At 40.5% G+C, this 16,413-nt stretch overlaps 1 protein-coding gene across 1 annotated transcript in view; it reads right to left on the reverse strand.

The window, feature by feature from the left end:
• Positions 1–12,213: 12,213 nt before the first annotated feature.
• MMRN1 (multimerin 1) overlaps positions 12,214–16,413 on the reverse strand; it is a 39,508-nt gene continuing 35,308 nt past the window's right edge. The window contains exons 7-8 of the mRNA XM_009995867.1: positions 13,699–13,845; positions 12,214–12,635 (exon numbers count right to left, since the gene is read on the reverse strand). Of these exons, the coding sequence (XP_009994169.1) occupies positions 12,214–12,635; positions 13,699–13,845 (569 nt within the window). The remainder of the gene's footprint in view (positions 12,636–13,698; positions 13,846–16,413) is intronic.

The following is a 16,413-nucleotide window of genomic DNA, read 5'->3' on the forward strand; positions in this document are numbered from 1 at the left end:
GCCCCTGCTTCCGGCCACGGCTCCTCCCCTGTAGCAGCTGTTCCCCCCCCCACACACACAGAGGGGGTTTCCTGCCGCGTGGAGACACCGTTTTAAGTCAGTTTTGTCGGCTGACTCAAAGGACATTTCATGTTCGTGTAAGGAAATACCTGGTCCTTCACACATTCCCAGGCTCAGATCCTGCCATGCAGCCACCTGTTAGGAAGCAGAGAGCAGGACCCTCTGGGGAATGGATTGTCATTTTTATCTATTCAGCAGTAAGTTATGGTGGTGGGCAGGTGGTGTGCAACTCATCACAGCATGAGCATGAATGTTTTAGGCTGGCGGCAACGTTACAAGCGTTGAAGGGGCACAGGTCCTGTAGGAGAGAGAAATTGGAAATCTGAAACAGAGCCACATGGTTACCAGAGGAACATAAATGAACTCTTGACAGTGTAATTATATTCACCAGAGCACTCAAAAATGATTGCTATCCTTAAGAATCAAGCTGCTTGTTTTAACCTTAATGGGAAAAAACTGTTTTAGATAGCATTGGTACAAAGGATGGAGAGGCCAGACAAAGCAAGATGCTTTCCTTTTGTTCTCATCGGGTTTGTCTGTAAGTCTTGAATTGTTACCCTTCTGTACAGCTGCACAATTTAATAATTATCAAATTAGCAGGTTTAAGTACTAAATTCATTTAATATGGTTGAATAAATGAATTGCAAGGACACATGCATGATAAAGATATTTAATTTGGAGGATTTTAGATTCACAGGATTATCTGGCAATTTGTGTAAAACTGGCAACGTGCAAGTAAATCAGAGCAAGTTTCCAAAGCAAAATGTCACTATTTTCTGAAAGATTATAGCAGTTCAACAATATGGATACATTTGCAGAGGAACTGAGTTCACAGCCCCTAGTGTAAAGAAGGAATATTTGTGACTTCAAAATGTGCAATTTAGATCTGCAAGCTGCCAGGAGAATTAGTTTGGTAATGCAACACAGTGTGAAAACAAGGAGATTCTTTTACAGGGTTGTAACTGTTTCTGTGAAAGTGTTTTTGTATCTATGTATTTGAGCAAAGTCTCTTTGAATTTTAAAGTGTTTAGCTTCAAATGTTTTGGGGACTCCAGAGGAATACATAGTTTCAAGCTAGCTGTTTGAAATACTGTGGCAAATAGTCTTGCTCCAACAAGAAAGTAGCGGACATCAAAGTGATCCCAGGAGAAGAGAAAAACAGAATAATTCCATGTATTTTAAATAACTTTTCACAATCAAAATGTATGAAGTCATGTTTGACACCAGATTAGGAGCTAGAATCTCCGCAGTTACCAGTAAGTGTAGCTCTACTGAAGTTAGTTTTTATGCTGAGAGACTTGGAAGTTTCTCATTTGCCTTTTACTCTGGGTGTTTGTGACACTGTCTGGTTCCACGTGAAACTCGCTGTCTATAAATTGTTCCTGGTCACACCACTCCCAAGCCAGGTGACCCCAAACCAGGCAGGAAAGCCAACCCTGGAGAGATGAAAATGGCAAGTACAACCTCTGTGTCACAGAAAGTGACACTTCTGCCAGACAAGTGGCGAAAGAAAGCTATTCAGGGGTAGCCTTGAAAAGAAGCTATCCTGAAAGGAGAGTTTAATTTCTAAGGTCTATGTGAATTTGCTTTCTGACTGAAGCAGCATGTTCACAGACCAGACCCTAAACAGATGCATGTGGACCCAGTCCTGTTTGTAAAATTCATAAGACAAAGTGGATCACACAACAAACACCCTGAAATACAAACAAGAGTACTGAGGTGGCAGAGATAGATGCCATCAACAAGGTAATTCCTTTTATACCCCTGGATTATGGAAGTAATAGGATCTGAAAACAAATTCTCAAGTATTTGTTAAACAAACTGGTGAATCCTCAACATAACAATGATGGTGCTGCCTGTTTCAAAGAAATGTGGAAGCTCAGAACAGCACAGTTTTAAAAATTGAGCCCTCCTAAGATTCCACAGTGTTTCTGGAGGGAGCTGGTAGGAAATAAAAACAAGTTTTAAGCATGAAAAGGCATGGAATGCACTACAGAAAGATTGAAATAATGCAGAAGTATTGACCACTTGAGAGGTGAACTGCTGTAATCAATTCTGTCAGGTTCAAGAAACAGGTCCAACAACATCAGCAGCTGCAGCATGCTGTTCTCAGCACACATGAGCACATGGCTGGTGCTGTAACTCTACAGAGCATAGTAATCATGCTGGGGGAAGATCAAAACTACAAGAAAAATTTATCATTAAAGGTGTTAGCTAGGAAGCAGCTCATGACCAAGCTGTCATTGCCAGCACTTCTGAAAGTATTTGTGGAAAGGAAAGTAGCGAATTGGATGGTGTTGAAAGATGACTCTAAGACAGTCCTTTTGCCACTAGACATCATTTTACAGTCAATAGTTGAGAAACAAGAGCTATTCAATGTACAAAGACAGCAGTGCAACTAGTTACAGGCAACACTTTGTCCTGAAATCAATGATCCACACTAACGCTCACTGGCTTAGCAGCAAGTTACCAGCATTCACTAGTTTTGGTCATACTCTTGACAGACAGCACATAGACACTGCTGTTCATAATAACCACACTGGATGCAGGCTGGGAGGTGCACAATCTTATCTCAAAGTGGCCTGAAGGTGAAAAGGTACAAACACAACAGGAGACTAGCAAGAAAGCATGACTTGGGCAGGAACCTGGCTTTAATCTTTCACTGCTGTCAGGCACTTCTATTTTTCTGAGTCTTCCACTTTTTATGTGTGTGTTGCAAATGTTCATTTCCTTCTGTCACACAAATTGCTCTTTTCAACATCACTGCAGTAAAGCACCTGCTGTGCATGTGTTGCTCCATACAGCTCCATTCCACCAGACAGGAAGAGCGACACACATACAATTTGGTATTTATTCATTGCTAAGGCTGAGGTTGTAAAAGCTCTGTCACACTAATAGTGCTACTAACACTGCTCTCTCTGTGCAGGAAGAACAGCCTTCCTCCCTCCTTCAAGTTCACTACAGTTAGCAGAATTAGCAGGCTGCAAAACTAACTCCCCATTTTTAACTCCCATATATATATTTTTTTTAAATTTTTAAAGCCTATTCTAGGTTTTTTAACTGCAAAATGTAATCTTATTTTTTTCTTAAACAAATGTTTTTGTAATAAATACTACCCGGCTTAAATTTGACTGAGTAATTCTCATTTAGATGAGGAATCAATGTGTATTCAGAATTGCATGCAGCTGACACCACGTAATTCAACATGATGTAGACACTTCACTCAATGAGTTTGTTTTTGCCAGTGCCCATGATCCAAGGGAAGCTCTGTACATATACATCACTGCATTAGCTGGAGCTAGACTTGTTGGACACCTTGTAAATTATACTTCTGTTGTGGTGTAGCATTTGGAAATGGCACAATAAGAGCTGAGTTTGCCCAAGATGCCTTAAATGCTTCCAGTTTAATCACCTCCTCCCCGGTAACAAAGCGAGCGTGCTGTTCAGATCCACTCAGATTCCATTTTGTTGTTCCCATCAATAGCTTTCCTGACAAGTTTCAGAAGCTGCACAATTCTTTGTTCTATACCTACCTTCTGCTTTCAGGTAGACAAGATTTTACTGTGTTTAAATGCTTTCATTACATCTAGTTTTACAGAACTACATGCTTGTCATTTGTTCTCTGTCTTCAGTAAACAGGAAGGTTTTCTGATCTGCACAGAAGAGATTTATCCACCTGACTGACAGCAGTTGTGAAAAGCTCTTCAAGTCTATCCTGTACACCAGGCAACAAATTCATATACCAGCTCTTGAGTAACACTTCCTGCAATGTTTTTAATTATTCTCTGGTTTTAATGGTCCTTCCCCACCCCTGAATCTTTGAACGTGCTTCAAAATCCTATTTCAGAAAATAAATTGAGGTTTACTTGCTGGCTGCTGCCTTCTGCTGGGCAACATTGCTGGGCAACCAACAATACACCTTAACCTGAAAGGATCTCTAAATAATTTTGTAACAGATCAATTATTTTTCTTGACGAGTACAGAGCCTTTGACATACACAGGTTTCATTAACAGCCCCTGGGAAAATAACCTCAGAGAGTTAAATTAGCAGACAGAAGTATGAAAGAAACTACCACATGAGCTGTCAGATTCCATACACAGCTGTAAAATGAAAAAGGATGGCAGCAGGTTTAAAACAGGGGACTGTTAGACACCTTTCCATTTTCTCCACCAACAAAAGTGCGTATCATCTGGTTGAAAAGTAATTTCTCCCCACCAGCCTTTTCTGTTACTGTCTGGGAAAAACAAAACAAAACAAAGAACACGTAAAAACCCAATAATTAAATACTGTGTTTGTGTACAAACAGATTGAAAGAATACTATACTCCTTCTTCCACATGAGCTTTTGGGAGTTTTGTAACTTACTGTGACAGATCTAAAATGACACTAATTGGAGTGTCTGTGGGAATTAGAAAACTAAAAATATATATTAAAAAAATATATTTGGGCTTACTTTATGGCTCAAAAGAAGTCTGGTGGAAGGATATTGCATCATAAACAATTTCCTAAGTCACCACAGTCTGGTAATTTTCAAAATGAGGAGAGAAATAGAAAGAAATGCAAGGTAGAAGAAAGGAAAGGCTGAGAAAAGGCAGGGCTCTGGTTCAGTTCAGAGTCACAGTGAGCACCCACGGCTGCTGCGAGAGCCTGAAGAGTCCACACTGAGTGCACCTGGCACGGGATTCCACAGGAGCAGCAGCACAAGCTCTCAGCCTCCACTGAAATTTATAGTGAGGCTTTGGACTTGTGAGGTAACATCACAAACCCATCAAATAAGCTTATCACACCAGAGAGTTGAAGTCCCACCAGAAAATCTACTTCATGCAGTAAAATATGGAAACCGGTTTCCTAGACAACAACTCCACAAGGGAAGTTGGTTTCTATTCTGAAATAATTCAAAATTAAATATTTCTATGCCTTAGACTGCTATCAAATCTCATTTTCATAGAGCCTGTCTCAGCTGGGCATTTATTTCTTGATGAACAGCCTCCTTTTTTTGGTCAAGTAAATAAAAATATTTTTATTTTATGCTATGTTTCTCTTAATCTAGACTAAGGCAGGCATATGTATTGTTATTTATGTGTTTTCTTTAAAGATTTCAATTGTTTAATTTTGCAGATGTTTTCTGGACAAAAAACCAACTTGCACTCTGTTTGATTTGTGGTTGTTTGCCAGGTACATTAAATGAGCAAAAGGGCAAGTTTATTTTACGCTTTACTAAGTACAAACAGGACCTGTGTTATTTCCCTGGCTGATGCATCTGTGCTCTTCCCTCATGATGATTTAAGCACCTGAACTTCCTTTGAGGAAAAAGACCTTATCTACTCATCAAGTCAAAGTCCAAACCGATGCAAATAAGACATGCCCACAAACTAAGACAAACTAAAGGGTGGATCTAGATCTGTATCTCCTGCTCTAGAAGCCAGGAGCTCCTCAGCTCTCATCAGACTTCTGTTCAGCTCACACAAACGATTTAACATGTAAAGGGGTGACTTTTAACAGTTTCTGGCCAAGATAGGCTGTATTTAATGCATTGCTGGTAACATTCGATGGTTTCCTTCACTGCTTTTTAACTTTTAGTCAGATCGCTTTACTTCTGCTGTGAGCATAGTTCCCTTGGTTCCAAAATTCAATGTATTATGGTAGTGTGCACCTATTAACAATCTCTGGCAAAGCCCAGGTGTTGGGGCCAATGTAACAGAGGGATCAGCCTAGACCCGCAAAATTATTGACAAAAACTATACTGGAATTCTACTATGTTCTCCGAGAATGTGTCCAAAAGCTGAGACTGAAGACTGTATATTGTTTGTGTAAGTTGGTAATGAATTTTTGGAAGAAATGGCTTTGTCAGGAAGGAACTGCAAACAATTTTCTCACTTGTATTTCTTCAGGAAGTAGCAATAAGCAGCCTAGCAATGGATGGCTGACTTTTTTTTAAATTCCTTTTCAAGGCAATTTGCAGAGGACTCAGCAAGGTTGGATAAAGCTGAGGATTATTCTCTGTCTAAACATGCCTATAATTAGAGTAATTTTTTATTTTTTTTTTAATTGCCACCATTCTTTGACTTTTCCATTAGATAAGGAGGAAGGATGCTCCAGCAGATGTTTTGTGTCAAATGTGTGATTTCATAGTAGACATACGGAAAATCTGTGTGGATCTGAGAAATACTGGTTTTCAATAATGGGTTCAAAGATCTTTCAAAAGGCTTTTGGTATTTATAAAGAACTTCTGGGCTCTTCACATTATTTGTATGGTATCTCCCAACTCCTGCAGATCCAAATAGCAAGCTTTCTGGAAGTGCTTGTATGCTCTTTGTGAACAGCCATGATCTGGTTTGTTGGCAACTTGCATTTTCTAAGGTAAGAGACTTGACCAGTAACCACCGCAAAAAATATTTTCAGAAACACTTTGGTGTGTTTACATGGAATATGTGAATGCAAAAGACTGTTTTCAGCCAGCAGCCACCACAGATTTCTGAGGGAAGGAGGGCAAGAGAGTTCATTACAAGCCAGAGTGTTGGCTGTAGTGTATCTGTAGCTACTTCAGCTCAGAACAGCTTGCTGATAAAGTTTTCATACCAAGCTCTGTTGGCTGGAGTCCCTGGCTAGTTCAGTAGGTAGAGCGTGAGACTCTAACTTTCAGGGTTGTGGGTTCAAGCCCCATGTTGGGTGCCAATAAATTGTTGTCACAGTTTGACTTAGGTCTGACAACAATACTCTTGATCCCCCCAACCCAGGAAGAGAAGAAGAGAGAGACTTGGCTGGATTGTAAAAGTAAACTACACAGCTTTAATTAAAACACTAATGAATCATACAAGAAAATATATACAAATATATTCAGGAATGGGCAAAAAAACCTCTTGCCTCCCCCCACCCCAGCAACTCCCACAGCACTTCCCTGAACTGGGAAGAGTCCCAAGGAATCCCAGAGCTGCTGCTGGAGAAAGCAGAGAGTTATGGGGGTCACGAGAGATCAAGGCTGAGGATCGACGGTGATGGATGAATAGAGTCCTCCCGGGACGCCGGCCATGGACGGAAGAGAAGGGAGAAAAAGAAGGAAGGAAGTTGTGTCTTCTGTGATCTCTGAGCTTACGTAGATATATGGAATGGAATATCTTTGGCCAATTTTGCTGTCCATCTAACTCAGCCTCCTACGGGGGGGTCACAGATCTCCCCATAGTGTCTGAGCCGGCAGAGTGCAGGTGCGGCCTTGAAGCCTCAGTAGTTAGAAAAACATTCCTCTGTCTTATCAGCCTAGCAGAACACACTGTTGCTAGTTACAAGAAAGCTTACTGAAGGAAAAAAAATCAGTAAAAAGAAAAATTGCCTTCATCCTGGCTCAAACCAGGACACATTTAAAGACAGTGTTGCATTGTATCTCACTCTTGACAACACTCCTGCCATCACTGTTCTTACACAGAAAGGGGGAATGGCAGCTTTGCAAAGTGAAAATTACTACAGTGAGACTCCTACTGCAGAGATACGTTTGTAGTTACAGACCTCTGCTGAAAACAAGGTTACACCAGGAAGATTTAGTAAGTACAAAAACTTCCTCCACAATAACTCAAGGAGATTCTTGTCTTCTGCTTTTGATAACACTCCAGCATGGAAACAGGAGCATGGGGCTTGGGTTTTCTACCAATTAGCTGTGCGTACAAAGAGGTATGAATTAATCAAAGTAAAACTGGATGAAAAAATATAGACCTTGCTGACTCTGTGATAATTCTGATGGCGTTAAGGGGTTAATGAAATCCATGATGCTGCTTGACAGTAGTTCCTGCATCCAAGTAGAAAAACGTGTAAAGTCATGGTATCTGGTTTTTTTCTTTGGAAAAATCAAAAGTGTGTGGTTTTTTTCCTGATTTGTTTTGTACTCTTCTGCTCACATGCACGAATTAGCTGCTAGGAAGATTCAGTTTTTCAACTGCCTCAAAGCACTTTTTACCCTGCTGTAGAATGTCCTTTATCCTCAAATACCCACTGATTTTGGTGGGTTTAACGGCAGTGTTACTTCTAATAGATACATTCAAGTCAATCCTTCAATTCAGGAATAGTGGCTTTCCTCTCACTTGCTGCCACTGTAGACGTTATCATCTTGGAATAAAAATTCCTTGAACAAAAGTTTCCCAGATGTATGGACAGACAGCAGTACCTGTACAGCAGCATCAGAAGGCACGTGTACGCAGGGAATTTTGGCATGAGCTGCAGTGAAGCTGGGTTGTGCTGTCTATTCAGCTAGAAAAGGTATGTGAGGAAAGTAAACTGCTGTTCTCAGCATGAATGCTAAGTGTGTGATGGGCTGGGGAATGCATTCAGTGATAATTTGGTTGGTATAGGTGAGGAAATGATAATGCAAGCTTCAGAGTAAATCGGATGGGCTTGTCAAAGCCATACCAGACAAAATGTTGCCATGGTTATTGAGTCAACCAAATAAAGAAAACATTGTTTACTCTGAAGTACAAAGGCTCAGGATGGCTTTGTGATCCCTCACAAAGGTTGTGGATAGAGATGAAAGTTCAGATTTGTTGCCTACTGTCGTTAGGGAATGCAAATCAGAGCATGAAAATGAAAGCAGAAGGGTGACAAGGTGCCTCAGGAACCACTTTGCCTCGTTGATGCCTAAAAAGTTCTCCTGGGAGTTCAGACTGATTGCTGTCTATTCTGTATAATGGGTAGGCTGACTGATTTTATTGATCCTCAGTTATTTCATAGAATCATAGAATCTTGGGGGTTAGAAGGGACCTCAAAAGATCATCTAGTCCAACCTCCCCTGCCAGAGCAGGGTCACCTAGAGAACATCACACAGGAACACATCCAGGTGGGTTTTGAATGTCTCCAGAGAGGGAGACTCCACAACCTCCCTGGGCAGTCTGTTCCAGGGCTCTGTCACTCTTACAGTAAAAAAATTTTTTTGGATATTGTCCTGGTTTGAGCCAGGATGAAGCCCCGTAGTGTCTGAGCCGGCAGAGTGCAGGTGCGGCCTTGAAGCCTCAGTAGTTAGAAAAACATTCCACTGTCTTATCAGCCTAGCAGAACACACTGTTGCTAGTTACAAGAGAGCTTACTGAAGAAAAAAAAATCAGTAAAAAGAAAAATTGGCTTCATCCTGGCTCAAACCAGGACAGATATTCACCTTGAACCTCCTATGCTCCAATTTGCACCCATTACCCCTTGTCCTATCACTGGTCATCACTGAGAAAAGCCTAACTCCATCTCCCTGACACTCACTCCTTACATATTTGTAAACAATATTTTTCAATATTGTTTGCTTCATTAGTCCATGCAGCCCAGTTGCATAGTCACAGGACCCTAAATAAGCTTCCGTGGCCAATGCAAACCTATCTTCATGATGAATAATCTGTATTTTAGTTTTTAACAATGGACAAATACAAGTATATTATTTTTAGTACATCCAATAAAAGATCTGAAAGTATTATTGCACAGTGTGCATTTATTATATTTTAAAATATTCTCGTATGTTAAATAGTACAATGAGGATTAGCTTCAGTACTCTTTTCTATAAGGGAATTCGTTTTCTGTGTCTTCTATAGAGGTGGTTTTATTCAGAATTCTTTCTCTACCCAAAAAAAAAAATTGGAGTTTGTGAGAAAAAAAAAGGAAAAAAGAGGAAAGAAAACCAGTACAATGACATAGAAAGTATCTGGCTGCTGGGGGAAAATAATGCCTGTGAAGATGAGAATCTAGCTTGAAGAATTTAGTGGCAAGGGCAGCAAGGGCAAAGGAAGCCACATTAAAACAGGGTTGCAGTCTCTGGTGGGTCATTTGAATTTCACTTGCAGAGTAATTTTTGTGCCATTTAGCTATAGCCTCAGCAGGACTAAAGAGGACTAAACACATTAAAATGACAACATCATTCAAGGAAGGCTTTGGGCTTGTGGTCATTACAGCTGATAAATTTCTATGATACTGTAGACTGAGTTAGTGCTGTATCAAGGATTTCGAATGTTTATAGAAAAATATGCTATGCAACAGGAGAAAGGTCTGTAGCACACTCATTCCAGGTTCATGGTACATTAAGAATCCATCAGGTACAAAAAATAAAGGATTTCTGACCTTAGGAAAAAAACAACACAAAAAACCCCAAAACAAACAAAAAAACAACCAAACAAAAAAACCACAACAAAAAACAAACGAGCAACAGTAAAACATCCTGCCCTGCTACAAGATTTGCAGTTGACCCTTAGAGTGGTGGCTTTGTGCATTATTTTCAGATCCTGCAAGGAAACAGAATATTATAATAACTATTTATGAGCTGCAAGATCCCTTCACAATTGATTAGCGGATTTAGGGCCTCCAAAATTAGGCTTGAAATGAAAGATTTCATCAATTCTAAATTGCTGTCCTTAATCTCAAGCCATGGTAGGATGCCCCCCTGAAGCTGGGAGCATGCTGTTCAGTGCTGCACACTCCTGTGGTTCAGGTATCCAGTGCACACAGGCACACAGCCCCAGACATGCTTCAGTACCAGTGCTCCTGGTGGAGAAAAGTGCATTTCGGTTTTGAACACCATGCAGTCCCATACACCTGAGGAGAGATACTGTGAATTCTCTTATACATGTGCAGCACAGGAGAATTCAGTCATTTCATGCTCATTCACCTTAAGAGCTGGTTAAGGCACATTTAGTAATACAAAGAAGAGTGGTAAAGATTCTCACATATTTTCAAGTTCCTGACAGTGGAAAACAAAATAATTTGGGGAGCTTCAAGACCTTCTGGGCCTCAGTAAATTGACATAGATCAGTGAAGCACGCCAACTAACAATGACCACATTTAAGGGCCATGGAAGGAGAGCATCTGCTCCTTTAAGAGCAGCTGGTCAAAGAAGGCATAAACAAGAATACAGAGACAAACCTGCATAACACACGGTAAGGGACTGCCTGGCCACAGCACTAATTGGTATGGACGTGTAGAATGTGAGAAAGTTCATTTTTTAAGATGGGCGGTTAAAGGGAGGAAGACAAACACACAGAGATGTAAAACCTCATCAATTAGCACTAACCAAGGTAATCACCAAAAGCAAATCTGGTCAGTCACACCATTTTTTGGGATATTCAGAAACTGCAGCAACCCAGGACTTTGCAACTGATAAGGATGTGAACCCGAGAGTTTATTTTTTTTTTCAGACAGTCACAGTATGAAGCAAAACAATTTTTTTATTGCACTGGTGCTTGAAAATCATCATCTGGTTTATGCAGGCTGAAGTACATTTAATCTTGCCTCAGTAATTAGTTAGTGAGTATAATGCAGGAACAAAAAAATCATAGATTTCTAGAGCTTAAACTTAGAAAGTACTATGATTATCTCATTTAACCTTGTGTACATTACAGAACAAAGTTCATATGCTAAAATCTGCATGAAGCCAATATAACTGTGTTTGCTCAAAAACCTGTCACCTAAGAAAAATCCACCTGTAGTTTAAATGCTTCAAGCAAGACACTCCACCAAATCCATTATAATGGTTTTCCCATAATTAATTATATTCGCTGCTGAAAATGGGTGCCTCATTTCTAATCTGAATGTATCAACATGCACGTTGAAGTATTCCCTCTTTTTTTTTTTTTTTATTGCTAGATAAAAAAGGGTTACATTAAAAAAAACTGTGAATCAATTGTACTCTGACATATCAATGTGATTAATACTGTCAGGCAAAATTAAAAAGAAATAGATTTTTTTTCCAAACAGAATACTTAGAAGTGTTTATCACTTGATGCAATGAGTTAGGTACCCACCCAGCATCTGAGTCATCAAAATCTATCCATCACCTCGGCTATGCACCCAGGTTGTAAAGAAATAATCAAAACCTGTTCCGATTTGTCTGGAGAATTGATTCTCAGCAACCTTATGTAAGTATATATATGCAATGTAAATGTAGAACATAATCAGATTTGTGCTTCCCAGTCGTTCTTACATAAGAAAGATGATTATTTTTCCCCCATGTCCAGCCTGTGGACTCTCTCTGTAGATGGACACATGGCTATAACCATGCAACTACTTGGAGATTCAGCATTTCAAACACCATCACATCGATTACTTTCAGAAACTTACTGATACTGAAGAAATAAAGTAAAGGCAAAAAAAAATTGACATGCAGGTTGCCTCAATTGGTGGTGACTGTTTACATTTGTGACTGACTTAGGTACGATACAACAAGTAACCACTAAATGTAGTTACTGGTGGATACTTGGCTGGTATAGAGCCAACTGCCAGTCTGAGCCAGACTTCTTGACCATAATTTAACTCTAATAAAGCATTTCCAGTAATTACTCTGTCTGTGTACTTGTTACTATTAATATTTTCAGCCTGAAAACTGAGTTTGTCTATTCCATCAACGACCAGATAGCCAGAGGCACGTGAACTAAATGATTCAATGGTATATTCAAAAACATAGACCCCCAGGTATGGAACATGGAACTTCCCAGTTGCTGGGGCAAACGAAGCTCCATAGTTGACATCCAGATTGTTGAATCTGATGGGTCCTGGAGTGGTCATTCCATATGTATGAGACGAAAAAAAAGCCACCATAGGTGCGTATCTGTATGATCCCTTTGAAAAGTCTGAAAAGGAATAAAGAACAATTTCAAGCAAAACTACGTTGTAGAAAAGCAGGTCAGGGCAGCCAGAAGACCAAAGCCAGCTTTTCTTAAGTCACACCATCCAGTAGCTTGAGCAACTGAAACATAGTGTGTCTGCATAAACACAGGCTTCTTCTGTCTTGTATAAAAACCAATTTTCTTCACAATTAGTGCTAGGTGTATCCACAAAAGAACAATTTTAGAAACAGCAAGGGAACTTGCTATAAGTCTATACTATGTTATCATTAAGGGAACTGCTATTTTTCTTTTCTTTCTTTCTAGACATTCCGTCCCCCCTGAAGTTTTTCCCACCCCGGGAGCTTTCATTACTCATCTGTGTGTGTTGAAGCCAAGAACTTTCTCCATAAATCTTAGGCAAACACTGAAGAGGTTGAGCACTCCTGACGTTAAATGTGGAAATAAAAGTATACGTTCTTGTCTTCAAGCTGAGCATGCACACTATGATTCCCTGCCACTGTACAAATGATTTTATTCACTATTCATATGCTGTCATGAGTGAGAATCAGCCAAATGGCTGCTGAAAGCTGCATAAAATTCAAATTCCATGTGGCCTGGGTGTAAATTGTTTGTTTGCTTCCCTGACTGAATAAGCACAGCTTCCACTTTCCTTTTTTGAAGTATCTTTCAAGAGCTGCATCCTTTGCTGATGAAAAAATCAGAGGCATGTCCAAAATTACTCCTTGAGGCCATAGTCCCACACATCATAGCAGTCACTGGTATTTATAGAGCATTTATGGTCGTGCTGAAGCTAGTATTCCCCAGTGATGTGCACACCCCCTCTAGGAGGGAGCTTTCCAGCTATTATGGCTGGTCCCAAGTCAATTTAATCCCATTGTCTGGTCACATTAAGGAAAGAGATCGGGAGTCACCCACGGGGATTGATGTTTTCAGCACCAAAACACAGGACACTACCACTTGGGTTGGCACTCATTAAAGTGAAATGCGAGACCTTTGACCGGCAAATACTCTCAAAGTAGGCCCTGGGGCAGGGGCTAGCACATTGACCTACTAAATTCGTACTTACCAGCACTCAGAGAATTGTCATTCACCAGCTTCGTGCTGCAGTTGACTCCTCCAAAGGGGTGGCGACAAGCACAAATAAAACTCTCCCTGTCATTGATGCAGGTTCCTCCATTCTGGCACGGGGAACTGACACAAGCGGAATACTGTCCTGTGAGAGAGGGAGGAAAACCAGCAACCTCAGTTGCAACATCGTTATGGTGACACTTCCCAAGTTTTCAATATTTTGGAAAGCCTCTTTGTCACTTCTTAAAGCTGGTGGAACCTCCGCTGAGGTTCTGTGTGAAAGCCAACTTCAGATCCTGTCCAGGCTGTTAAGACCCTTTCCTGTGCAGCTTCCCTCTTCGCCTGAACACAGCCTGCCCTCAGTTAGTCTCAGAATTACCTGTAAATGCTGAATTCTGCTTATCTCAGAGAGTCAGGTACATGTGATAAGGTGAAATATATTACAAACCTAACTTCTTTGGGACATCTCACACAACAAACATTATGAGAACCATTAAAAGATTTTCATCCAGATATTTTGCCTTACTGCAGCCACCCTGCATTAAGGCAAACTACTTCCATGAGGAATTTTAGTTCAGTAGGAGAATGCTAAAACATGTTTTATGGTGCTGCTTGAATTTGCACTGATAGAGCTTGTGGACTTAAAAACACAAGAGTAATTCTTTTTACAGAAAAGAACATCCATCCTGTAATGGGAAACTAAGCAATTTAGGACCATCATGACTGGGGTCACCGCAGAGGCAGCTGGATGTGAGGAATTAATGTTTTCCTTCTCAGATAATAGTTTTGCTGCTCACTTAGATGAAGTTATGTTGAGAAAGCAGCCACAACATTTCACTCCTATTTACCTAGCAGCCACATATTTACCAAGTGTGAAAGGAAAGCAGAAAAGGAAGGAAAACAGCTGATTGTGCTGACTGTATCATATTCCCCAAACACAAAAGCTTTCTGCAAGAACACAGCAGCCTCTCTGTTAATTGACCCCTGCTTATCATAAAAAAGTGTAAATCCAAGAAACAGGAAAAGGATTACAAAGAGGAAATGCTAACGAGATTGAGACTAGTGTTTCAACAGTCTGCTGAGGAATGATTTTGCCTGAACTTAACCTTGGAGTTAAATCAAATTCAGACATAGCTTTGCCTGCAACAAATTAACCCTCCATGTGCAGCACTGCTTAACAGCAGCTGTGGAGCCTGCTCTATTTGCTAGAACTAGGAGAAGCTGTGAAGAGGTTATTCAAGTTAGTACTTTCAGAGAAAGAGGCAAGTACCCTAGAACCCTACTGAGCAGATAATTTCTGTGCAGCTTCCATGTGGTTTTACACTAGCATGGATTTACTGCCATTTTTGGCTTAGGCTGATCCTCTGCCCAGTATTTTCTTTTTTTCTTGCTGAAGGGCATCCTGAGACACTGTGTCTGTATTCTCTGCTTGGGGTAAAGATGTCAAGAGGTTCAGTTTAGGAAAGGATTTCCTACTATAGTACATAACCTATTTTTAATTAAACTTTCACAGCTTAGTAGTGTAGATGAGTAAAAGAGACATACCTTAGAGATAAAATTAAAGACTTAAATTACAGCTATTAATAGCAGAGAATATACAGAACACAGGAGCTATTTACACTCAGTATGGTAGGAGCAAGGAGAGCTAGCTAATTCTGAGTTTTGTTGCTCCTCAGGAGGGCAAGTAGCCAGAAGGTCATGGGGAAATAGACTGCAAATGCTGTGCAAAGAAATCTTCAAACAAGTAACAAAGCTCTGTCAGTATGTACTGGGGTGTTGTTTAGAAGCAAATCAAATATTTAGCAATGTAATGGTCTCCTTATGTAAGGAAGTGACTCCAGTGGTTCAATCTGGAAATGTCTGAAGAGGAAGTAACTTACCAACATTTTCTCAATATACAGTTATCAGTAACTGACTCTCAGGAAGCCCTGGGAGATTGGAAGAGCCTGGGAATCTACTGAATCATCCTGCTCACACAGGGTCAGACTGGTTTTCAGTCTACAGTTGTTAATCACCTCTGGCTTAGCACTCTCAGTCTGACAGTGATGAAAGTAATGAGCATCCCCAGCAGCCTAGATGTGAGGAGTGCCTGGGAGCAGTGTGAGAGGGGCTGGCAGGGCCAGCAGCCAGGAACTGGGGGTAACAGCAGGGTTGGTGTCTTACCTGGAGAAGGGACAAAGAGAACACGGCAGGTTGATCATTCTAACCAGGGTTAGTCACTCAAAAAGCCTAGGATTTGGCTTGATCTGAAACAAGGAACCCAGGCCCATGGGCAAGGTGTGCAGTGTAGGGGCTAGGTCAGGATGGTCCAGGCACTGGGACCACTGGGAGGGAATGCAGGTATAAGCCCTGTGTAGGGTGTTCATGGTGCAAAAAAAAGCACAAAAATTGACCTCCAGTGCTCTTGGGCAAATAGTAAGGAGCAGATGTGCCTCAACAATGCCCTTCAGTTTTGGGGTGGGCAGATTAAGACTGACTCTGAGAACTCTGTTTCTCTGCTAAGCAGAGGCATCTAATACTTCCAGTGTGATGGTTTCAGAATCACTAAAATAAAAACAAAAGAGTTTCATCTACCTGTTAGTCTAAAGACTAAAAAAATAAAATTGAAGCGTATGTCATCAAACTGAACTGCAATAACCCTTAAGTTTTTGCAATTAAAATGTAGGATACAAAATGCTTAAATAGGTTGATTTCACTGCAGGCTTGAATGATA

The sequence above is a fragment of the Chaetura pelagica genome, unplaced genomic scaffold (genome assembly GCF_000747805.2).
Source record: "Chaetura pelagica isolate M959 unplaced genomic scaffold, ChaPel_1.0 scaffold142, whole genome shotgun sequence".
Classification (NCBI taxonomy): Eukaryota; Metazoa; Chordata; class Aves; order Apodiformes; family Apodidae; genus Chaetura; species Chaetura pelagica.